Raw genomic sequence first — 25,233 nt, forward strand, 5'->3', positions numbered from 1 at the left:
TTCTATATATCATCAACCTCTTGATGAAAATCTTTTTGTGCTCTAAAATCCATCATCTTCCACTTTTAAAAATCATATATTGTTCATGAGTTAGGAAGATTGAATGAGATAGACCCTAAGCATAAGCGGAAGGTAGATTTATTTTTTCTGGTGACTGATTTTAAGGAGAAAAATCAAGGGCGTTTGGACAGAGTTTTATGGAATGTTATTACCATTTGATTTGTCCGAGTCAACTCGTGAGTTTTCGAATTGACTCGGAATAGATTAGTAAGAAAAACAGTAGATTTTAACTAGATCCTGGAGCTACATATTGGTACAGAAGTTGTACAGTAATGAGGTGACAGGGCGTACAGTCGTCCTCTTCGTCAAATCTATCCAAGGCCTCTTTTTGCCTCTGAGAACTGTAAAAAAGAAAAAGCATCCCCAGTTTTGGTCATCTGACTCTGACCCTCACCCACCACCCACCCAATACATACATATCTTAAAAGCAGAAAGAAAAGTACTTTACTGATAATCCCAAGAGTTTTGCTTGGTAATGAGACCATTTAAGAAAGAAATGGGGTTGTTTTTGTATGTCTTGACGCAGTATTTGCTGTTTTGTACTTTTATTACGTCTGTGGTTTTAGTAGGGTGTTTAAGGGTCTGTAATAAAAAGCAAAGGAAGGAGAGAAGGAAACATGAAAGTAAAATACTTGGGTCTTTTTCAAATACACAGATCCCTATAGAATGGAATGCTGGAGGGATACCCAGCATTTGTAATTCTTGCTAAACTCTCATTCTTTTTGTTGAGTTTAAAGGGACTTGTTTTGTTCTCTCCTTTTATTTTTTATTTTTATGGAGACCTTTTGTGTGGGTGTGTGTGAGAATGAGAGAGATGGGGGTGCACATAGATTAAGAGTTGGGATTGTTTAGAATGATGGGTATAGATTTCTTCCATGAGTTCTTCTGCAGCTAGAAAACAAAAAAAAAAAGACTAAGTTTTCTAAAATGGAGGGAAGAGATTTTGGAATGATTAGTTTATTGGCTATCCAATGATTGAAAATCTGTGAAAAAAAGAAAAAGAAATAGAAATAGAGAAGAAGATGAAGTCTATTAGTAATGATAACAACGGCAGCAACAACTGGTTGGGATTTTCTCTCTCATCACATATGAACATGGAAACACCTTCAGATCCTCATCATTACCATCATCAAACACAAGAATCCTCTTCTTCTATTTCAACAACAGATCCTACAAGCTTCTTTTTTTCTCATTCTACTCATCTAAACAATTCTGGAATATGTTATGGAGTTGAAGGAGAAAATGGTGGGTTATACTCTAACTTGCCTGTAATGCCACTAAAGTCTGATGGGTCTCTTTGTATCATGGAAGCTCTCAATAGGTCACAACCAGAAGGTCTGCTTCTGTTTCAAGGTTTTTTAATACTTTGTTTCCATTCTCATCTTTGATGCTTTCTTATCTCAATCTTCTTTATTGTGTGAACTGTGAAGGGGTGGTGCAATCTTCTTCACCAAAACTTGAAGATTTCTTAGGTGGTCCAACAATGGATACTCATCAATATGAAAGAAATGACAGAGAAGTCATACCTCTGAGTTTAGACAGCATGTATTACCATCAAAACTCAGAGCATGAAGCCAGCAAACAACATCCTATGAACTTTCTTCAACATCCACAACATCAGATTCAAGTTCAACAACACCCATATTTCTCTGGACTAACATGTCAAGAAATGTTCCAACCATCATTAGAGGAGGATACCAAGAATACCCAGATTGCAGAAAGTGAGATATCAGGCCTGAAAAACTGGGTTTCTAGGAACTATGCAACCAATCATGCCATTGAACAAAAGATGGCTAGTTGCTTTGGTGATGATGGACGGTCTGGATCTGTGGGTGGACTGGGGTATGGGGATTTACAGTCATTGACTTTGTCCATGAGTCCTGGTTCACAGTCAAGCTGTGTTACAGCCCCGCAAGAGATATCACTTACTGGAACTGAATGTGTAGCCATTGAAACAAATAAGAGAGGGGCTTGTAAGTTAGGTCAGAAGCAACCTGTTCATAGGAAGTCTATTGACACATTTGGGCAGAGAACATCACAATATAGAGGTGTTACAAGGTAAGTTCACTTTAGTTCTTCTTTTCTTCCCTTTTGTCTTCTTTGGTTGGTTGGTTGTTATGCTGCTTGAACTTGGTTTATTTTTTTATATTTCTCTCTCTCTTGATTTATTTATATTTTCCCATTACATATTTCTTCTCTTTTATTTTTATGTACATATTTTCTTCCATGGTCATCCTCATAAGGTTAGTGGGTTTATCTTCATCAGGCATAGATGGACTGGTAGATATGAAGCTCATTTATGGGATAACAGTTGTAAGAAGGAAGGGCAGACCAGGAAAGGAAGGCAAGGTTGGTCAAGAAAAAGAAAAAAAACATTTATTCTATATCTCTGGAAGAATTCCTGAAGATGGGTCTGCAAATTTTTGTTTTGTTTTGTTTTTTGGGTCCCTTTGGGTTCTTGGCCTAATTAAGACCTTTTATTCTGCTTTGTCATGTTCTTGCTTGTTGGGGAATGCAATTCCAATCAAATAATACTCTTCAGTTTATTTGGGTAAGCATCTCTCTTAACATTGATGAAGGCTTAAAGAAGTGTTTCTATTATCATTAATCATTCCCAAATTTGCATTTTAGGGGGTTATGATATGGAGGAGAAAGCTGCAAGAGCCTATGATCTAGCCGCGCTTAAGTACTGGGGTCCTTCTACTCATATTAACTTCCCGGTATAATTCAATAAGAATCGAATCCATCAATTGTTTATGATTTTGGTTACTCAAATGTAGCTCCTTTTTATTTTTTAAAGTTGGAGAATTACCAAGAAGAACTTGAAGAAATGAAGAAAATGAGTAGGCAAGAATATGTTGCTCACTTAAGAAGGTAAAATTCCCCTGTTGATCCTCATACATTTCTATTTTTTTTTATATAGTAAATTTCATTTGTTCTTTTTCTCTCCATTGTAGAAAAAGTAGTGGGTTCTCAAGGGGAGCTTCGATGTATCGAGGAGTAACAAGGTTTCACTGGTTTTCAATTGAGATCAAACACCCTTTTTTCAATGAATAATAGAGATTAGTTCCTCTGAAATCTTTATTTATTTATTTTTTCGTTTTACATTTCTACAGACATCATCAGCATGGAAGATGGCAAGCTCGAATAGGAAGGGTTGCGGGCAACAAAGACCTTTATCTTGGAACATTCAGTAAGATTTTGAAAGCTTGAATTGTTCTGACTAGATTCTCATTTTTCAATGTTCTTTCCATTCTTATAACACTTTGATATTCAAACCCAATTCATGAGATTAAAGGGGATATGAGTCTCTTTTCAGTCCTATTTCTTGCTTTTATAAGGCTGTTCATCAGCTACTTTGAGATAGTACAATTCTGTTTTTCAGTAACACTATGCTTTTATAAGATTTGATTATTCAAACCAGATAAAAAAGAAAAAGTGTATTCTTGGCCACTTAAATACCCTATTTAAGGCTAATTTCCGGTATTTAGAAACTTTAGTACTCATTTAAATTGAATTTCAGGCACCCAAGAGGAAGCAGCCGAAGCTTACGACATCGCTGCAATTAAGTTCCGTGGTGTAAGTGCGGTCACTAATTTTGACATTACAAGATATGATGTGGAACGAATCACAGCGAGCGATACCCTTCTTTCCGGAGAACTTGCAAAACGAAACAAAGAGTTAGAATCAAGCATCGTGGTTGTCGATCATCCTTTTACATCTCAAAACAACAGAGAAGTTGGTTTACCTGAAGATAATTGCGATGATGTAGGCTGGCAAATGGTCCTTAATCAATCGTCCCCACAACAGCCAATCAATGCAGTTGAACCTCTCGATCAGAAGCCATCAACTGTGATTGGTAATTACATGAACCTGTCTTTTTCCACGGCCCTACATAATCTTACTGAGATCGACTCAGCCCAACATGTGGTGGACGACTCGGGCAAGCTAGGGGTCCACTTAGATAATAATCGTTCGATAGAGGGCAGCCCAGACAAAACTGGCCTCTCGATGCTATTCGCAAGGGCGCCCTCGACTTCTAAGTTCATCAACCCTGCCACTTCAAATGATTCTTGGATACCATCAGCCCAGTTGAAGAATGCAATCTCCATGACTCACATGCCAGTCTTTGCAGCTTGGACTGATACCTGAACTTGTGTCTCTTTGGTGAACTTGGTATAGTTTTGCATGAAAAAAAAAAAGTAAGAAAGAGAGGGAAAGTAATGTTTTACTTTGAATTGGTGGTGAAATTGGTGATTCAATGAAAGTTTAAGGTGGGACCAATTATATGTTTCTATCTAACGCTTTTGGCTATCATGATTTTTGCAAATTAGTGGGGTCAGTTTCGAAAGGGATTCCATGATTGAATCAGATTGAATGGTTTTGGTAATATGGGGTGACCCAACTTCTATATAAAACCATCTTTTTTTGTCCTGTTAAGTACAAAACCAGCTCAAGATGTTTCCCAATAATGCAAATTGGTGTAACTTTGACCACAACATCTCATCAAGATTTCATATCCATGCAGTCTTCACTCCCTTGCAACACCATCATTACCATTCCTCCTTTCCCATCTGAGCTTTCTCCAAAGGTAAGAGACATTCCCTTCCATTATTCCAAAAAGGCTGAAGATATATTCCCTACTGAGAACTTTATGTCAAATAGTTTTAGATTTTGGGTCCATGGACAATTTCTTTTCAAGAAATTCTGTCTAAATCTCATTTAACTTATTTGCACACTTATGGTTTATGAAACATATTCGGCGTAAAACAGCTTAATGTCGATGTGTAGTTTGGCACGTGTGGATGTGCTTGCCCTTGCACGTGCATGATTGCTTGAGAACAATCCATCGCATTCCCCATTCCCACATGGTGCATGGAAAAGAAGGAAATATGAAACCCAAAAGTGTTTTAAAATTTAGTTCATAATTGTTAGCTACACCAAACTGTTGGGATTAGTATTAAAATGATCTTGCACACATGCAGGTGTCATTGGGTCAACTTAAGATCTAAGTTCAGATCAGTTTTCAATGAAGAAAGTCATTCTATCCCTCAAATTCTTTTTCACAGAAAAAAGGAAAAAGAAAAAGGGCAATTTAAGTGTAACACCCCAATTTGAACAGTCCACTCGAAAAGGACTCAAAAAGATGTATTTTTATCAAAAAATTCATCAATGTGCCTAAAGGCCTAAATCTTCAAATTTTGATATTTTTATTCAAATCAAAGGCCTGTAGACTCTCAATAGTCCTATAGACCTACAATAAAGCTTCAAAACCCAACACCTTCTCAAACCCTCACCACTCTAATCCTGAACCAACCATCAAATCTTGAACCAATTTTAAGCCCACCTAAGACTCACCAATCATCAATTACCCTAAGTCCCATTTTAGCCCCATCCTAAAACAAACCTAACCCTAGCCAAAATATCAACCTAATCTAAACCTAAGTCAATTTCAATGCAACCCAACGTAATCTGATCTGAACTTAGATTTTAAGTTAATTCTAATCAAACCTACTCAAGCCTAAACTCAAATTCATATCCCTATCCATACCCATATCTATGATCATAGCCAATCAAGATTCATACAATCATTGATCATCAAATGGGATACTTGTTATCACCACCACTCACTTCTCACATCCTTTTACCCAACCTCATCATCATTCTCAAAAAGTTAACTAACCCACATCCATGTCATAACCTACCCCCATCACTATCTTAAAAACAAACCAATCCACACCCCTTCTCCTTCATCAACTCACCTAACACACAGACTCATACCTCTTTGGATGCTTGTCACCATATCCTCCACCCTCCTCGAAAATATTTACAATTACCCTTTTACATAACCATTTTTCTAATCAACACCCACGCCCTTTAACCTCACCTAACACTCAACCTATATGGGTTGAAAAATCCAACCCACTTGGAAAAAAATGATCCATAAATACTACCTTTCACATATATCCCTCCCCAACATCAAAATAACCAAACCCAATGCCTACACCTCATGTCATTATCTTTTAATTTTCCAGCTTTGACATTTCTAATTCCAAAAATCATCCTCAAAACCTATAAAATAAAATATATAAAAACAAAAAACACTTTCCCTCTAGAAAAGCAAATGCTTGAAAACCCCCCATCAAGTCATCTCTTTCAACTCTCATCTCTCCCAATTTCAAAATAAAACTCCTCAACTTACTACCTCAACCCACTCAACTCTCAACATAAAAAGTCCAGCCTTCAAGTTTTACACTGCAAACTACTCAAGTCAAGACAAAAAAAAAAAAAACTCCAAAAGTACAAAGAAGAAAAAGCAAAAACAAGGTAGAATAAGGATATAAAAAGAATTAATCCCCATTCTCCCCCTTCCATCTTTCCTTTTTTTATTTCTCCCCTCTCTTCTTTTCAACCATAGGATGTAGTGAACACCTTCACCTATACCAGGTCAATTGGGCTTCGACTCGATTGAAAGGGCAAGAGTTGAAAATCACTTTCCAAAACACTTTTTGAAAATCCCTACACTTTTGCATATACCACAAAACATTTTCCAAAGTAACGCATTTAGCCCCTTTCTTATGAAAATGAGTCATTGATAAAAAAGTCCATAATTTTCGAAAATGCCAAAGGCATGGCTCATAGAAGGGCCCCTTCCTCAATAAGGAAGCCCTCGTTGGTATGAGTCAAAATCCAAGCTGTAACACCCCGAATTTTTAATTCGTATCTCGAGGAAAAAATAAATAGTGAAATTTTAAGAAAATCTTGAAAGTGGGATTTAGGAGTAAAACTTTAGGATGTTTTTAATCATTTTTAATGGAATCTGACCTCACCATTAGATTCAAAATGATCGAAAAACATAGTTTAGCCTGTAAGCACACTCAAATGCGAGTCCGAATATAAAAGTTACAAAATCCTCGATTACCGGGTCGGACCAAGCTAAAACAGTGACTTTTTGTTAGAGGAATAATTTTTAAAATTCGATCATACCATTGGGTTCATAACGAAAAATTATTCAACATGGACTATTTATTTGTCATTTTTGGAGATCAGGAAGTTGAATTATCGCCAAAAACGAAAACGACATCAAGTTTAGGGGTCACGTCAGGCCAAAAATGTAAATTTTTGATGGAGACATAATTTGTAGAAATCGACTATACCATTAGATCCGGAACGAAAAATTAGGCGAAATAGAGTATTCATTTGTCAGTTTTGGAGTCCGGATGATAAAGTTATCGACGATCGAAACAATTGACAAAATACCGAATTTGTCCCACATGTTATTTAAATAATATTTTTAATTTTTTTATATAACTCATCTTCCCCAACGCGTCCATACGGCCGAGACATATAAAACGATTTTTTTTTCTTTTCTCTTCGACCTTCCACCTCAGATCTCTCACAAACGGCTCGCCGTCGACAATCGACGCAGAAGGAGAAATGTCCGCAGCTACGTTCTCTACAAAACCCACCCAACTTTCTTCATTTCACTTTCTATTTCATCCGATATCGTCAAAAATCAGCCGTATTTGGATACGGAAATTTCGAAACTTTGACCTCGGATTTCGTCCGTTTCGGGGTCAAATCGCTTTCCGACGCAGAAGGGAGAAACGTCCGCAGCCTCATTCTCTACATAACCCAACCAAGTTCCTTCCGTTTTCTCGTTTTTTCACCCCGTATAGTCAAAAATCAGCCGTATTTTTATACGGAGATTTTCGTAACTTCGACCTCGGTTTTCATCGATTTCGGGGTCAATTGTCTTTCGCCGTAGAAGAGAGAAAAGACGAGCACATCGAGATCTTCGAAACCACCGGTCGGTTTCGAAAATCAGCCGCTTCGAAGTTCGGTCCGTCTCGAATTCCGCGCCAATCTCCTCGATTTCCGCGCACACGCTTCGATCCTTTCGCCTAGACATTGTAAGGAACTCTGAATTTCTATTAATAATCATAGATTGTGAAAATTGCATTTAGGATTTTATTGGAAAAATTTGGATGTATTTTCGAAATATAGAATTCTTTGTTTATTTCAAAATTCACGCCAGAAATTGCATGTTTGATATGTTTAATTGTATTTTTAACAAATTATACGTGGGTAGAGTATTTTAACGGGTTATTGCCATAAATTGGGTCTTGTGCACTGCTCGGACCCCGTTTTGATATGAAATTTGTATTTTTTTTTCAATATTATTGATAGAAATAAATTGTATAGTTGAAAAATGTGATTTAATATTCAATGAACTCATATTGAGTTGATGAATATCAGAAAATGGATATTTTATGAAGAGATTGAAAACTGTAAAAGTCGAAAAAAAGGGAAAAAGGGTATGAAATGGTAAAATGTCAGAGTCACACCCGAGGGGTGATGTCTGCATTTTACGTTGTTGTGTTGTATGCAGGTTGGTGAACGGATATCCAGGGATAATGTTACTGGTTGCATGTTTATTTACTTTCTGTTAGCGCGAGGCGCTCTGTTATGTTATTTATTTTAGGCCGGGTGGCCACACTTGCATGGTAGGAAACTGGATATCTATTCTCAACCTTGTATTGTTAATTTCTCTTTTGTTTTCAAATGAAAATAATATATATAAGTAGCTATTTTGTGAGCTGTTAAAGAGTTTGTGAATGCCTGAAGGGATAGTGCATCATATCATCCGGAGTGGTGTACTATCCTGGGATGTACGGTAGGGACCACCAAACTCATACGTGGTATGGGACGCGTATGAGAGTGGAGTCACAACTGGAATCCGGGTTTATTCCTCTCTATCTTTACCAGTGAACTTGTAATGTAAAGGTGGTCGTATACGAATGGTTTGTATCTTTGGGAATCACATGTACGCCTGATAGGCATAGACGAAGATGATTAGTCAGTGATCACTAACAATCTATAGTAGTCGAACGTTCTGACACATCGAAAAGAGACCCATTGCTTACGGTCACGTCAAACGGCCAGCCTGAGCCGGATAAATGGTCAACCAAGTGGTAAACAGCGACCAGCCACAAAATCAGGAACTAAAAGCCCGAGAAGAATTGTAACATCATGTCCCGACTGGGAGCGATCCAGTCGTGAATCCCAACTCTCTAATTCCAATACTCCACCATTGTGTATTATGTATCTGTTGCTTATTTTGATATATAAGAAATGAATGTTTATTGTTTCCATTTGATCAATTAGATTTGTATAAAAAGAGAATGTTATAGTGAGTACTGCTGATCGATGTAATGTGAGTTTTAAAATGTTTAGTTGCTCATCCCTGGCTATATGTACCAGTTAATCGTAGTTTTCTTCTGTAAAATTTTGTTTATTTTAAAATGATTCAGTATGTTTATTCGTTCATGTTAGGAGAGGTTATTGGCAGAAATTGTTGCTTTGCTTACTGGGTAACCCTTGTTACTCACCCTTTCCTTCTCTATTTTTTTTAGTTTCAGATCTAAAGCTTGGCGAGACAAGTAAGAGCACGAGTGAGAATCATCTGGTGGGTCAAATAGATAGCCAGACTTTGTCACTTGGTAAGTATTGGAGTTATACTCCATTTGTCTAGGAGTATTATAGATTTGTATTGAGCGTTAGGATTCTTGTTAGAGTGAGAAAATTTTGTATAATCCCGTAAATTTTCTTCTTCCGCACTCTGATAATTCGTACGTTATTAGACTTATATAGGCTTCCGCTAGTATTATATTTTGTATATGTATGCAGGATTGTATGTCGTTTATCAGGTGCAGGTTGAACGCCTTGGAATGCTAACATAAACAGAGGAGACCATGCCGAAATTTCGAGGTGCTACATAATACCTCGAGATCTGACATGGGGATTTGTGTTAGCGTCCGGCGGGGCGCCACAGATGGTATCAGAGCATAGTATTAGATCCGTATGGGATACTGATCTGCTATGTTTTGAAGAATTGGCTGATACCACAGTTATTAGAGCGATAATCATAGAATGTCACTAGGAATTCGGTATCCGAGCTCACTAGTAGTTCCGTATTGGAATTACGAGTTCTTCCGTGTCTAGAAGTCTATAGAGCCTAGTAAGCCTAAGATAAGATTTTAGATATGTTCTGTTAGTAATGGAAATGGAGTCCATTACTAAGTTCAAGCTACGGTAGTAATTCATAGTTACGTAAGATGGTTTTGGCCTTATTCTAATAAGTGCCTTAATACGGATGAACATAAGCGAGAGGAATGGACGAGGCAGAGGCCAAAACACAACAGAGACAAGATAGGTTTTGGATTAGACTACTGACCCGATATCACAACTAATATCATTCATCGGATAGGTGGTTGAGTCTCATGACAAGTTTAGAGAAGATATGAATATGCAACAACCACCAACACCTCGAAGCCAAATGGAAGGAAGGCAATTAACGACAAACAGTTAAAAACAAAACTAACAAATTATAGGAAAATAACAAAATGGGGAGTGATATTATAGAGAATACCAACTCAATGGATGGAAGAATTTATCATAAGAAATAACATATACTATAAATCAGTTGAAAGAAAGAGTTGTGGTATATTATGAATGTGGCAAATTGGGACATAAAGGAGAACAATGTTTGGTCGATTAAAGATGTGTGCCTCAAAAAGATACTAGACAAACCAATTGAAGGAACAATAAGGCCACCATATTTAAATAAAGTTGATAACGTATTCGTGCCATCCCGAACAACAAGACTAGCGATCGGAAGTGAGAGATGGTACAAGACTTACCACGATTGCAAGGCGCACCACTAAATCCAAGAAATGAGGGAGCGTTGGACTTCTTCGCAAAGGGAAATACTATTCCACCTTAGGGACCATTACCACAGGTCGTGCCTTTGAAGAATGAGAGAATTCCCAAGCCCAAAGATAGGTAAATCCAAGGATGTGGTTGTAGAATTTTCAACGATTACGTCTATCAATATTTTGGAGACTTTTTCGATCTGATTGAGGTCAATAAGTGGGTTTTGAAGACCTGAAAGATTTTGAGTGACATGTAATGCCGAAGAAATCAATGGGTGACGGTGATTACATTCTAGTTGGACGAGAATGCCAATCATTAGTAACATTTTGAGATGAATGTATTGGGAGATGGATCGTTTGAGTGGGTAACTTCGAGAGGATATTTCTCGATAGATTTATATCCGAGATTGCTCGAGAAATCAAATACTAGGAGTTTTGAGATTAGTGCAGGGTAATCTATCAATTACAAAGACTAAGATATGATGTACACTTAGGTTGTCACGATATGCTCCCGAGCTTATCTTGACAGATCTGTAGAAGGCCCGTAAATTCTTTAGAGGACTATAACTTACCTAAGGGCCAGGAGGTCGATGATTGAGACTACCAATTATAGAGATACAGTAAATCGAGCTTAAAGGATAAAACAGAGAGGAGATAGAGTTTCAGACCTCCAATGGACAAATGAGTTGACCTTAGATTTTTTTCTTCCCAGATCAGATCCGGCCAAGAGGTCGATGTATTCGAGGCTAATCTTCCCCGGATCAGTGTATCCACAATATAGAACTCCTCCACTATCAAGTTGTAGAGTTTCCCCATCACTGAGTTAGAGAGCAGTTGAAGCTCCAATGATGCCAACAAGGCCAAAGGAATCAACAAGGCAGGTTCAGAGCCTACAGACCCTAGTCTTCCAACTACCTACTCCATAGAGAGATCTATGAAGACAAGATCATTGACATTGTTACGCGTTGATCAGGTGGGACATATCAAGAAAGAATGTCCTCTATCACAGGCGCAAGTAAGAGCTATGACCTAGGAGAAAGTACCTATCTCCAACGAAGTTTTGGAAGACAATTTCTAATTATAATGTTAGAACGTGGAGTTTTACTCAATATTGGTTCCTCTAGATTATATAATTCTGTGAAAAGTTTGCACACTTGCTAGAACTAGCCACTGACACAGGTCAAGTAATGAAATTATTTATACCATTGGAAGGCCTTGCGAAGAAAGAATAAGATTTTTGGAAGATCATTTAAGAACTTGCAAAATAGGTATTAGAATAATTGTAAAGTGTGAAAAGACAAGTGATGTTCAATTGGTATGCTAGTCTTTATATCAATAGTCTAGTCAATTACTCGTATATTATGCTAGTGGATAAGTATATGCTTCTTGTATATCCTTCATGTCAGAGCTACTTCCTCGAATATCAATGCAGGGAATCGCGTATCTTTCCTTTCGATTGAAAATGGCTTAACTTTGGGAGGTCCTAACGATTGAACTATTAGATGAAGCAGCTCTTGCTTTACGACTTCTTGAATTAATTATCCTTCTTTAAAAAGATAGATCATCTTTTCCATTTTATCTTTCTATCCTCGGTGTCAGTTCTAACTCTTCTTTTGCCTTCTCCTTTCACGATCGTTTTCTAGTAGAGGATTTCATTATTATCGTTTTCGTTACGTGATCAATACTTTCTATAGACAAGTACTCGTTTCGAGATTTCGATTGTGCTCATTTCACTCATCGAAACAAAAGTGGTATAAGTAAATATTATGATTCCGTAGAAGCAGCGACCACCACCTGCCTGTGCCCACATCCATCCTAAAGAGATTTAGTAGAGCATAAGTTAGGAGGTGGGTCGATGTAAAATGTGAGAAAGAATAATCTTGTGATAATGTTACATTAATGGTGACTTAATGGAATTGTGAGAAAATAAATGTAGGATTTATCCCCTCGAGTAAGATTTTAAATTATAAAGGTTATGACAAAGGTTTTGAGGAAATATCGCAATAAGTAAAAATGTAATATCGAATCGAATATAAGGATAGTGGTGTGTTGCGGTAAGACTATGCTTTGGGAGTAATATTCATAATAATTATGAGTAAAACATAATATATGATGTAATTGATGAGAGAAGTAAGGATGAAGAATAAAGAAGATGTGAAAGGATTGTTGTTGATAGACATTGATGGGAAAGTGATACAAGTGAATTGATTGTTATCTTAAGGTTATACAAATAATGGATTAGTTGGAGTATGAGTTTGAAATAGAGTGATTAATTAATGAATGTGTTGAGTTAATGGAATATGGGAGATATAAGTCTACGAGTTTTAAATGAGATTGGTTTGGGACTAAGAATAGATAGTAATCGAAAATAAGTAGTATTTATTATACATGTCGTGTTAGTGGAATAGCGACAAAGTTTGATAAGTATGATTTCAATTTCGAGGACGAAATTTTTATTAAGGGGGGGGGAGAATGTAACACCCCGAATTTTTAATTCGTATCTCGAGGAAAAAATAAATAGTGAAATTTTAAGAAAATCTTGAAAGTGGGATTTAGGAGTAAAACTTTAGGATGTTTTTAATCATTTTTAATGGAATCTGACCTCACCATTAGATTCAAAATGATCGAAAAACATAGTTTAGCCTGTAAGCACGCTCAAATGCGAGTCCGAATATAAAAGTTACAAAATCCTCGATTACCGGGTCGGACCAGGCTAAAACAGTGACTTTTTGTTAGAGGAATAATTTTTAAAATTCGATCATACCATTGGGTTCATAACGAAAAATTATTCAACATGGACTATTTATTTGTCATTTTTGGAGATCAGGAAGTTGAATTATCGCCAAAAACGAAAACGACATCAAGTTTAGGGGTCACGTCAGGCCAAAAATGTAAATTTTTGATGGAGACATAATTTGTAGAAATTGACTATACCATTAGATCCGGAACGAAAAATAGGCGAAATAGAGTATTCATTTGTCAGTTTTGGAGTCCGGATGATAAGTTATCGACGATCGAAACAATTGACAAAATACCGATTTGTCCCACATGTTATTTAAATAATATTTTTAATTTTTTTATATAACTCATCTTCCCCAACGCGTCCATACGGCCGAGACATATAAAACGATTTTTTTTTTTTTTCTTTTCTCTTCGACCTTCCACCTCAGATCTCTCACAAACGGCTCGCCGTCGACAATCGACGCAGAAGGGAGAAATGTCCGCAGCTACGTTCTCTACAAAACCCACCCAACCTTTCTTCATTTCATTCTTCTATTTCATCCGATATCGTCAAAAATCAGCCGTATTTGGATACGGAAATTTTGAAACTTTGACCTCGGATTTCGTCCGTTTCGGGGTCAAATCGCTTTCCGACGCAGAAGGGAGAAACGTCCGCAGCCTCATTCTCTACATAACCCAACCAAGTTCCTTCCGTTTTCTCGTGTTTTTCACCCCGTATAGTCAAAAATCAGCCGTATTTTTATACGGAGATTTTCGTAACTTCGACCTCGTTTTCATCGATTTCGGGGTCAAACCGTCTTTCGCCGTAGAAGAGAGAAAAGACGAGCACATCGAGATCTTCGAAACCACCGGGTCGGTTTCAAAATCAGCCGCTTCGAAGTTCGGTCCGTCTCGATTTCCGCGCCAATCTCCTCGATTTCCGCGCACACGCTTCGATCCTTTCGCCTAGACATTGTAAGGAACTCTGAATTTCTATTAATAATCATAGATTGTGAAAATTGCATTTAGGATTTTATTAGAAAAATTTGGATGTATTTTCGAAATATAGAATTCTTTTTTATTTCAAAATTCACGCCAGAAATTGCATGTTTGATATGTTTAATTGTATTTTTAACAAATTATACGTGGGTAGAGTATTTTAACGGGTTATTGCCATAAATTGGGTCTTGTGCACTGCTCGGACCCCGTTTTGATATGAAATTTGTATTTTTTTTCAATATTATTGATAGAAATAAATTGTATAGTTGAAAAATGTGATTTAATATTCAATGAACTCATATTGAGTTGATGAATATCAGAAAATGGATATTTTATTGAAGAGATTGAAAACTGTAAAAGTCGAAAAAAAGGGAAAAAGGGTATGAAATGGTAAAATGTCAGAGTCACACCCGAGGGGTGATGTCTGCATTTTACGTTGTTGTGTTGTATGCAGGTTGGTGAACGGATATCCAGGGATAATGTTACTGGTTGCATGTTTATTTACTTTCTGTTAGCGCGAGGCGCTCTGTTATGTTATTTATTTTAGGCCGGGTGGCCACACTTGCATGGTAGGAAACTGGATATCTATTCTCAACCTTGTATTGTTAATTTCTCTTTTGTTTTCAAATGAAAATAATATATATAAGTAGCTATTTTGTGAGCTGTTAAAGAGTTTGTGAATGCCTGAAGGGATAGTGCATCATATCATCCGGAGTGGTGTACTATCCTGGGATGTACGGTAGGGACCACCAAACTCATACGTGGTATGGGACGCGTATGAGAGTGGAGTCACAACTGGAATCCGGGTTTATTCCTCTCTATCTTTACCAGTGAACTTGTAATGTAAAGGTGGTCGTATACGAATGGTTTGTATCTTTGGGAATCACATGTACGCCTGATAGGCATAGACGAAGATGATTAGTCAGTGATCACTAACAATCTATAGTAGTCGAACGTTCTGACACATCGAAAAGAGACCCATTGCTTACGGTCACGTCAAACGGCCAGCCTGAGCCGGATAAATGGTCAACCAAGCGTGGTAAACAGCGACCAGCCACAAAATCAGGAACTAAAAGCCCGAGAAGAATTGTAACATCATGTCCCGACTGGGAGCGATCCAGTCGTGAATCCCAACTCTCTAATTCCAATACTCCACCATTGTGTATTATGTATCTGTTGCTTATTTTGATATATAAGATGAAATGAATGTTTATTGTTTCCATTTGATCAATTAGATTTGTATAAAAAGAGAATGTTATAGTGAGTACTGCTGATCGATGTAATGTGAGTTTTAAAATGTTTAGTTGCTCATCCCTGGCTATATGTACCAGTTAATCGTAGTTTTCTTCTGTAAAATTTTGTTTATTTTAAAATGATTCAGTATGTTTATTCGTTCATGTTAGGAAGGTTATTGGCAGAAATTGTTGCTTCCTTACTGGGTAACCCTTGTTACTCACCCTTTCCTTCTCTATTTTTTTTAGTTTCAGATCTAAAGCTTGGCGAGACAAGTATAGAGCACGAGTGAGAATCATCTGGTGGGTCAAATAGATAGCCAGACTTTGTCACTTGGTAAGTATTGGAGTTATACTCCATTTGTCTAGGAGTATTATAGATTTGTATTGAGCGTTAGGATTCTTGTTAGAGTGAGAAAATTTTGTATAATCCCGTAAATTTTCTTCTTCCGCACTCTGATAATTCGTACGTTATTAGACTTATATAGGCTTCCGCTAGTATTATATTTTGTATATGTATGCAGGATTGTATGTCGTTTGTCAGGTGCAGGTTGAACGCCTTGGAATGCTAACATAAACAGAGGAGACCATGCCGAAATTTCGAGGTGCTACATAATACCTCGAGATCTGACATGGGGATTTGTGTTAGCGTCCGGCGGGGCGCCACACAAGCCCTTCATACTCAAGGGCACAAACCAGTTTTTTCCAACTTTTATTTTTATTTTTCGAAAAATGGTTGAATCCAAGTTACCACCAATAGTGAAGGGAATAGGGTGCCTAACACTTTCCCTATTCTTTAACATGAACCTCCTTACCTAAATCTTAAGTTGACCAACACCCTTATCCGTATGAGAGTCACTACAAACAAAAAGGAATTTTTTAAACTATTTTTCAAGTACCCCTTCACACCCTTTTCTAAAAAAGAATGGTGGTGACTCAAAATCTAAAGAGTAGAGATCTTCAGATTCAAAAATCTCATATCTATAGCTTGACGACTCCACTGGGGAGCAGTAGGTCTGATCCTTTTTTTTATTCGATTATTTTTCAAACAAAATATATGTGATTTCATTTATATGTTTTTTCTTATCTTCTAATGTTTTCATGTTTCTTGTTCACTTTACTTTATTTTGTGGATAATGGTTGTAATATTTGTTTTTATTTTCATTTTGTTTTTTGAGACAACCTAATGTATAAAGATGGATATGCTTTTCAAAATGCACACACACACACACACACACATACGTGTTTCACAACCCCTTACACAACTACCCCTATCCCTTGTTCAAAATTAACCCCAGATGTTGGCACTCTTAAGCCCCTAAGATCATTCTTTTGGATGATGGGGATCAAAACATCCACCCCATTCACCAATCTAAGACATAAACACTTTGGTGTACATCGAGATTTGAAGAATAGACATCCGAAAATTACCCATGAACCCACATGCACTGAGATACAATTATAGACTTAGGACACTAAGATCTTTAAAATCAAATGCATATCCGTCCCATGTTCATGTTATATTTTCGAAAGCCCACGAAGGTAAGGTTATAAAGTTAATAGGGCGTCAATTGATCAGTATCTCAAAACACTAATTTATCCACACTTTTCCCTAACATTGATCTCGATTTTTGTCCCTATTTCTCTATATTAAGTAAATAATCATGTTAAACCTTAAAATACCACGTTGCATGTTCTTCCATACTAAATAGGCTTAATTGTACATAAATAATTATATTTATTATAAAATCTTGATTACGTGTGTTCACTATCTAAATCAAAGATTAAACCATCAAATAAGGTCCCAAAATAAAAAATTAGGCATTGCATTTCAATCTGGAGGACCACTTAGGTATCCTAAACAAAGATTGATACCAACTGTTTCAACCCAATCATGGCGCGGTAAATCACTTGGACGGCAAGGTGGACATCAGTTGAAGTGCCCTAAAATTGTGGGAGTGTGCTGCGCACATGATTTTATCATAATAGTGAAGGCGACTAAGAATGGATCATTCTAGAACTTAGGATTTCTATAAATAGCCCATTTTCCAATTGAGAAAGGTTCCCTCTTAGCTTTTTGTCTATCTTCTCTTAATCTAAGATCTTTGACATTTGCTATTGTATTTTCTATTTCTAGATTAGGTTTTCCATTGAAAAATGTAATTCTTATAAGTGAGAGAGTAAAAAGAGATTGTAATTATGATTATTTAATGAAGCAAGACTTTTTCTTCTCTATTTATCTTTTTCTATCACTTGCAATGTCCTTAGGCTAATCTCCTTTCCATTGGAGAGTGGAGATTCCTAGAGCAAGACTACTTTGTTGTATTTAATTTCTTTACCTCTTAATTTTCTTTAATGTTTATGAGTTCTCTTCAAGGCTTGTATATTCTTATGGATTAAGGCTAGAGATTAACTCTTTCATATTTCATGTTTAACTTAAATGTTTCACACTTAGATAAGATCAAGATATAACATGCTTAATTTAGATATTTGGTAGTAAGAGATACAGATATTAGAGAGTGAAGAAATTCTACTATAATATTCTTTAAATCGTATTTTATTTTACTAAATCTTCTAATGTAAAAAAACTAACACCAAGCCCTTATGATTGAGTTATCAAAGAGGTTAGGAACTAGATTTTGACTTAATAACTTGGTCTAGGTAGATCCATTTCCGATGGTATTTTCCTTCATAGTTTTTACTTTATTTTACCTTCTATTAGTTTAATTTTTCAACAACTTGTATTTTCTTTTGATAACTTTAAAAACACAAAAATAATTTTAATATTTTTATTTAGATTTGATTTCATCATCTGAACTTAATTATACCCCCTTTCTCTTAGGTCCAATCCCTTACTTGCCTTACTAATCAAGAAAATTTATATTTATATTAACTTCTATGGGAAGCACAATGATAATCCTATCAGAATTTTTGCACCCCTACCTGGGAAAGGTATAGTAGTTTCAAGTTTTGATTTGAAGTTCATTTTCGTCATTTCTTTTTTATTTTCCTATTTCTATTTTCAATCGATCCAAAAATATTTAAAAAAATCAAAAAAAATTTCATTGCAATAAATAAGCCAGTAGAAGATTACTGTGAAAATCTTATGACCAAAGGAGATGTCATCACCGCATCGTCCAGACCTATCAAGGCACGACAATAAAATTTTGAAATTTATTCCTATAATTTTTATAGCATCTTTTGGTGATCCTTGGATTGTAATAGCATCCTCTATTTTTTTTTATTCCTTTGTTTTGTTCAGTTTTTGATTTTTGATTTTTTTTGTAGGTTCAATCAATTTTTAGAGAAATAACTTAAAAGATCATCAAAGCTCCAAGATCATTTCATTTTCTATTTTGCTTTCATTTTAAATAGGTTTAATTTTCTATAATAGACTCTCTTATATTAGGTTTTTGTAACTTTCCTTAATTAATTATCCAAGACGGTTTGGATTGTAAAAGACTAGGGAAGGACGATGGTTGGACGATACCGTCATGGTTCCTTAGGTTCAACTCGTCTTTACCCCATCTAGTATGGAAGGTAATTTTGAAACACCAACGCTTCTCATTGCTTGTTGAGTCAACTCAACTCTCTCATCACTCAACTTTCATCTCTCTTAATTTCAAAAAAAAAAAAAAAAAAAATCCCTCAACTCACTACCTCAATTCAACTCTCAACACAAAATTTTCATCAACCTTCAAGTTCTACACTACAAACTACTCAAGTCAAGACAAAGCAAAAATACTTCAAAAATACAAAGAAGAATAATAAAAAAAATAAAAGCAAGAACAAAGTAGAGTAAGGACATAAAAGGAATTAATCCCCATTCTTCCCCTTCCATTCCATCTGCCCTTCTTTTACTTCCCCCCTTTCCTCTTTTATTTTATTTTTAGAATAACCCTAGGATGTAGTGAACAACCTCACTTACATCGGGTAAATTGGGCTTCAACTTGATTAAATGGGTAGGGGTTGAAAATCACTTTCCAAAATATTTCTTAAAAATCCCTACACTTTTGTGCACACCACAAAACATTTTTGAAACTAAGGAATTAGATCCCTTTCTTATGAAAGTGGGCCCTTGATCAAAAAGCTCACAATTTTCAAATTTTTCCAAAGGCATGGCTTATAGAAGGGTCCCTTCCTCAATGAGGAAGCCCTAATTGGTTTGAATCGAATCAAAGCCCTTAACACTCAAGGGCACAAATCGATTTTTCCCAACTTCTATTTTCATTTTCTGAAAAATAATCGAATCCAAGGTTACCACCAATGGTTGAGGGAATAAGGTGCCTAACACCTTCCCTATTCTCTAACATGGACCCTCTTATCTAGATCTTAAGTAAACTAATACTTTTATTTTGAAATTATTTTCTGGTTGTCCATTCACACCCTTTTCTACAAACGGATGGTGGTAACTCCAAATCCAGATAATAGAGATCTTTGGACTAAAAAATCTCATGTGTAGATTAGGTACACACACTCCTATCTGGGTTTTGGTGACTATGTGAGATACCCATTCATTTTCAAACTTGACATACCCCTTTGATTGTGGTTTTTTATGAGAGATTGGCAAAAAAATTACTACAATACCCTCTAATTCAACGTCTTGCCAAAAGCATTTGATCATCCTAAACTTTGATTAATTTGAAAACCCTTGACCCCCCCCCCCCCCCTCTTGATGTTTTTTTTTTTTTGTGTCTTACACATTTACCAGCTTTTGGTGAATAAGTGAGAAACTCCTTCATTTTTTCAACTTTGATATACCCCTTTGATTTTGTTCTTCCATGAGAGACTAACAAAAAGTCATTAACTTACCCTCTCCTTCAACATCTTGCCAAAAACTGTAGATTACACTTAAACTTTGAATAATTTGAAATTCCTCTCCCCTCCAAAAGCTCAATTTTTTGCCAAAAATCCATCATTTCAATCATCTTTTCATTTAACAAAGTCATTAGAAAAAGAAGGGTAATTATTTCCTTGTCATTGATTAGAAGATGGAACAATAAAGAAAACCCATTATCTTCCACCCTTGATTCATTTGACAAAATTCTTAGTAAAAGAACTGTGAATATTTTCTTCTCATTGATTAATTGAAGAATAAAGGAGAACTTCTATTAAATGGTGCGTTATAAGTAAAACTTGGTGTGCCAATGTCTCTCCAAAGAAAATAGAGTGTTTAATCCAAAAGAAAGTCTTCTAGGTGGGGATTTGAGAAGTATATAAGGAATACAACAATCATTGTACTTTAATGATATAAATTTTGGTGGGTACTAAAAATTTCAAATTATGTTCTTTTTTATTTACTTCTCTTTTATTTGTTTACTTATTTCTTTGAAAAATATATTTCCATTTGCACATTGGATGGTGAAATATTTTTCTCAAGCGTATGTTGATCTCACTCTCTTTCTCCTTAATAGTTACTCCATGGAAGAGATTATACTATGAATGATAAACAGTTTTTCCATGGATTTTTGTGAATGATGCAAAAAAATAAAAATAAAAAATAATTATATAAAAAAAAGGAAAAAATGTAGAAATATTTTACCTTGTCAACTTTAACCTAGTTGGTGATTGATCGCAAAAAACAAGTTTAGTATACTCATATCCAAATTAGGGGCTATAGAGGTAATTTTGGATATTAAGTATATATATTAATGTATGAGATTATAAATGCGTGAAACTAACTAGGAAAAATTAGGATTTTAGGGTTCTAGAGGTCTGGGAAAAGTATAAGAAGAAATCTTGCGTTGTATTTCCTCGAGATCTCAATTGTTGAATCCTATTCTCAGATCAGATGCCCTTACATTACAATCACTCCAACACTCAAGTCAAATTAAGAATCCAAATTGGCATAGTAAGGGTATAGGGATAGAATGTTGCATGCAATCATTTGTGTAGAATGCCCCTTGATGAGTGTCTCGAAACACTAAATTATACACACGTTTCCCGGACATTTATTTTAATTTTTATCCCTATTTCTTCGTATTAAGGTAATAATCATGATATGTCTCGAAACATCATATTGTATATTATTAGATAATAATTAGACTTAATTATATATAAATAATTTTATTAATTTGATTAGTGTGTTTCTTGTGCAGAAAATCAACATTTTGGAGTCCAAATCTCAAGGCAAAAGCATTTGGACCCATTTTGGAATGCCCTAATCCTTAACTCATGTTCTCCTTTTTTGTCCTCTTGTGCAAAGAAAAGTGAAGGTTACTTTTGGACTCACACATTTTTTTCTATAAATAGAACCTCAATCTCTAAAGAAAGGGTCCATCTTGTCCCTCTCCTTCTTGTTAATTCTATGTAATTTTCTAGTTTTCCTTTGAGAAAAAGAATTCTTGTAGAACTGAAATCTCAAAAATATTTTTTTTTTCATTTTTGTTCTTTAAGTTTCTTTGTAACTCTATTGGAGGATAATCAAGAGAGAATCGAATTATAACATAAATTCTTCTCATTCTCTTCTCTACCATGTTTCCCTTATTTTACGATTATTGTAATTTATTCCTCGCGATGATCGGCTAGACTCTCCTTAAGAGGTCGATGATGCTGGAGCGAATCATCTTAATATTACTATTTCAATTCCATTATTTTTACTTTAATTGTGTTCTTATGAAACCTCTTAAGGTGAAATCATCCAATTTGTATTTTCAATTCTAACTTTGATGATTATTGCTTAGATGAGTTCAAGCTTAATCATGCTTTGTGATGAATTTTAAACATAAGTTGGACAATCTCTTCTAAGTTTAGGATTCATAATTGCTATTTTTCTAGTTACCTTCAAGTGATTAATTGATTTATCTTCCAATCCACGAACAACGATTTGCTACATGGATTGAGTTAAAAATGAGAATTATTCAACAATATGATGACTTACAAAGGTTAATTTGATCTCTCTAAGCCCCTTTTATATTATTTTTAATCTCTATTCTTGCTCTCATTTCAATTTTATTTCATTTCTTAGCTGAATTTTTTAATCTGAACATTTGAATCACGATTGTCTATGTGGAACGACTCCTAGTTACCCAAGTCTTATTCTAATATTTGTTTAATCTACATTTCTACAATCTACATAGCATCGATCAAATTGGCACTGTTGTCGGAGATAGTGGTTCAATTCATTTTCAATTCGAAAGAACCTGAGAAGAATTCGAAATAGAATCGGCTTCTTTGCCAAGAAGACAGTAGAACTTAAATTGACTGTAACTTTCTGTTTCAATCTCCGATTAACTATTATAGTATATTGATTTGGGGTATAACAAAATTTTCTTTCAAATGTGACAAAGTCAGCAAGATTTTGATAAGTCAAAATCAATGTTTAAGTCCATTTACTATCATTTCTGATAACATTTATGTTCTGTCATTCCTGTAATTTTTTTTACCCTAGACAATTGAACTTAAACTAACTTTAACTTTCTACTCCGATCTCTGATTAACTATTATAGTATATTGATTTTGGGTAGAATAGAAATTTCTGTCAAATGTGACAAAGTCTGCAAGATTTTGATAAGTCAAAATCAAATTTTTAACCTGTTTACTATCATTTCTACTAACATTTCTGTTCTGCTCTTTATATATATATTTCTTTTCTTTCAATTTCCTTTAATCTTTAGCTAGGTTTATTTTTCTGTTTTAGAAACTCTTGTATAGTATTCCTTGTAATTTTTTTAATTATCCAAAAAAGTTTAGATTGTAATAGTTATAGGGAAGAATGACAGTGGGTCGAAACTGTCTCGGTCCCTTGGGTTTGTACACCGAAATTAGTGTCAGTGGCCCAAGTCGACTCAGATTGATCTTCCCATGTCTAGAATGGGAGGTAATTTTTGCACCACTCACGTACCTCTTGTTAGTGAGTTTTTGTGTTAATATTGAATGATTAATATATACACATTGATTTGCACATAGTAATAAGGGCACCTTACGAGGATAGCACCATAAGATAAGAATCAGATTTCATCACCGATATCTTGTCCTTTTAAGAAATTGAATTCACAACTAAAAAATTAATTAAAATTGGTTAGACTTGACTCTAGGCCTCATCGAGCTGATTAAGCAAAGTTAATCTGAGTTGTACCAACTATACTTCTTAATTGGAAACAATACCTAAGCGCAATCTTGCCCCGTTGTACCACGTATACTAGGGGATAAACAACGTTTGTTCTAGACGAAAGGTGATTTAAGAGTGCTTTTGCTCAACATTGTGTGTCACCTCTCAACTGGGGATTAAACTGACTGTTTTCGATTTTAGAGATTTGGGTTGGAGGCTTAGATTATTCATTTGAACCAGTTAGGAGCTGTCTAGTCGTAGGAACCCAGTGATCATGTGTGAATTCCTCTCTCTTGTGTGCAAATTAATAGTGTATATTCAAAACCCCGAGCAGATTTACATCGTCATGGAGTTTAGGAGAGAATCTTGGATCCCGTGCGTCTTATGTGATAATTATGGTCATCCTCCCGAGTGTTGTCCGAGTCTACCCATGCTTCGTGCAACATAGATCGATATGCATAATTTTCAAAACTCTTATTGGATGCTGATACTTAGTTCGTTCGACCAACCATAACATATAGATAATTGATTTCCCTCAGATACCATATTGTGTCAGAACGAGTTCACTTAGAATAGTCATTTTGGTAACCATGAGGATTTTTATATGCATGACATCTCAATGATGAATCCAACCATAATTCCCCAACAAGCCTATGATTCTCAACATTTCTCTAAATATAGAGCTGTAGAGCCAGAGTCATCATTCAATCACTTAGTTTTATCCTCTCCTCCAACTTCATCATTAGAGTTCTTGATAACTGAGTTGTTAAATCAACAACAACAGTTCATCCAACAATAGGACATTGGTCAAGCCTTAATCAACATAGGAGTTCAATTGAGTCACCTAACGTGATCTTTAGAAGAAGGAAAATTTGATAAATTCAAAAATGAGGATATCTCAATATTAGGAAATTCACCATTCTTTCAAAATAACCTTAGTAACTAGTTCTGCCCTTTTGAAGATTTTGATGATTGTCCATCAATAATTGATAATCTCGTCTTAATTGAAGTTCAAATTCAAACCAATGAAATTACAGTTCCAACTGAAACAATGATAAAAGTTCAACTAGGTTAACTTACTGTGCCCTTAGAAGAAAGAGAGAATGGTAAGTTTTCAAATGAGATAACCCCCGAGAGCCAACCAATGTTTCAAATTCCCAATGAACTAGCCAATTGTACAAATCTGGCTAAGAAAATTGATTCACTATCTAAGGAAACTGTTGTCCAGAAGGAATCAAATATCAACTATAATTTGTTAATCATACCAATTCCGACCACTATCGATCCAACCTCGTACCCCATCCAACCTATCCTTTCACAAGATTGTAAAAATCCTACCTGTCTTACAACTTTCATTTTCTTAGGGAATACCATGTTTGAAAATTATTTCAAAAATGTGATGACGCTAAGAACTAAGGACAAACGAGGGTTGTTGATCATTTGAAAATTTCAAGAG

General features: G+C 35.5%; 1 protein-coding gene and 1 long non-coding RNA gene across 2 annotated transcripts; both read left to right on the top strand.

Annotated features, from left to right (window-relative positions):
• Nucleotides 1-699: 699 nt before the first annotated feature.
• Nucleotides 700-4,466, top strand: LOC147404605 (AP2-like ethylene-responsive transcription factor ANT). Its single transcript, XM_086440631.1, has 9 exons — nucleotides 700-1,395; nucleotides 1,491-2,118; nucleotides 2,327-2,409; nucleotides 2,603-2,611; nucleotides 2,692-2,780; nucleotides 2,861-2,934; nucleotides 3,018-3,068; nucleotides 3,177-3,253; nucleotides 3,584-4,466. The coding sequence occupies exons 1-9, from the start codon at nucleotides 1,083-1,085 to the stop codon at nucleotides 4,210-4,212; spliced, it is 1,953 nt and encodes a 650-aa protein (XP_086296757.1). The 5' UTR covers nucleotides 700-1,082; the 3' UTR covers nucleotides 4,213-4,466.
• A 9,422-nt stretch (nucleotides 4,467-13,888) lies between these two features.
• LOC147404606 (uncharacterized) lies at nucleotides 13,889-16,240 on the top strand. The gene is made up of 2 exons (XR_015177227.1): nucleotides 13,889-14,471; nucleotides 15,977-16,240. It is a non-coding gene; the product is annotated as an uncharacterized LOC147404606 (long non-coding RNA).
• Nucleotides 16,241-25,233: the final 8,993 nt, after the last annotated feature.

Source organism: Akebia trifoliata, chromosome 4 (genome assembly GCF_017979445.1).
Source record: "Akebia trifoliata isolate Shusen 1 chromosome 4, ASM1797944v1, whole genome shotgun sequence".
In the NCBI taxonomy this organism is placed as follows: domain Eukaryota; kingdom Viridiplantae; phylum Streptophyta; class Magnoliopsida; order Ranunculales; family Lardizabalaceae; genus Akebia; species Akebia trifoliata.

Coding starts and splice junctions, on each gene's coding strand:
- LOC147404605 (XM_086440631.1), top strand. CDS start 1,083: ATGAAGTCTATTAGTAATGATAACAACGGCAGCAACAACTGGTTGGGA. Junction 2,119..2,326: donor CAATATAGAGGTGTTACAAG/GTAAGTTCACTT, acceptor TATCTTCATCAG/GCATAGATGGACTGGTAGAT. Junction 3,254..3,583: donor CCTTTATCTTGGAACATTCA/GTAAGATTTTGA, acceptor ATTGAATTTCAG/GCACCCAAGAGGAAGCAGCC.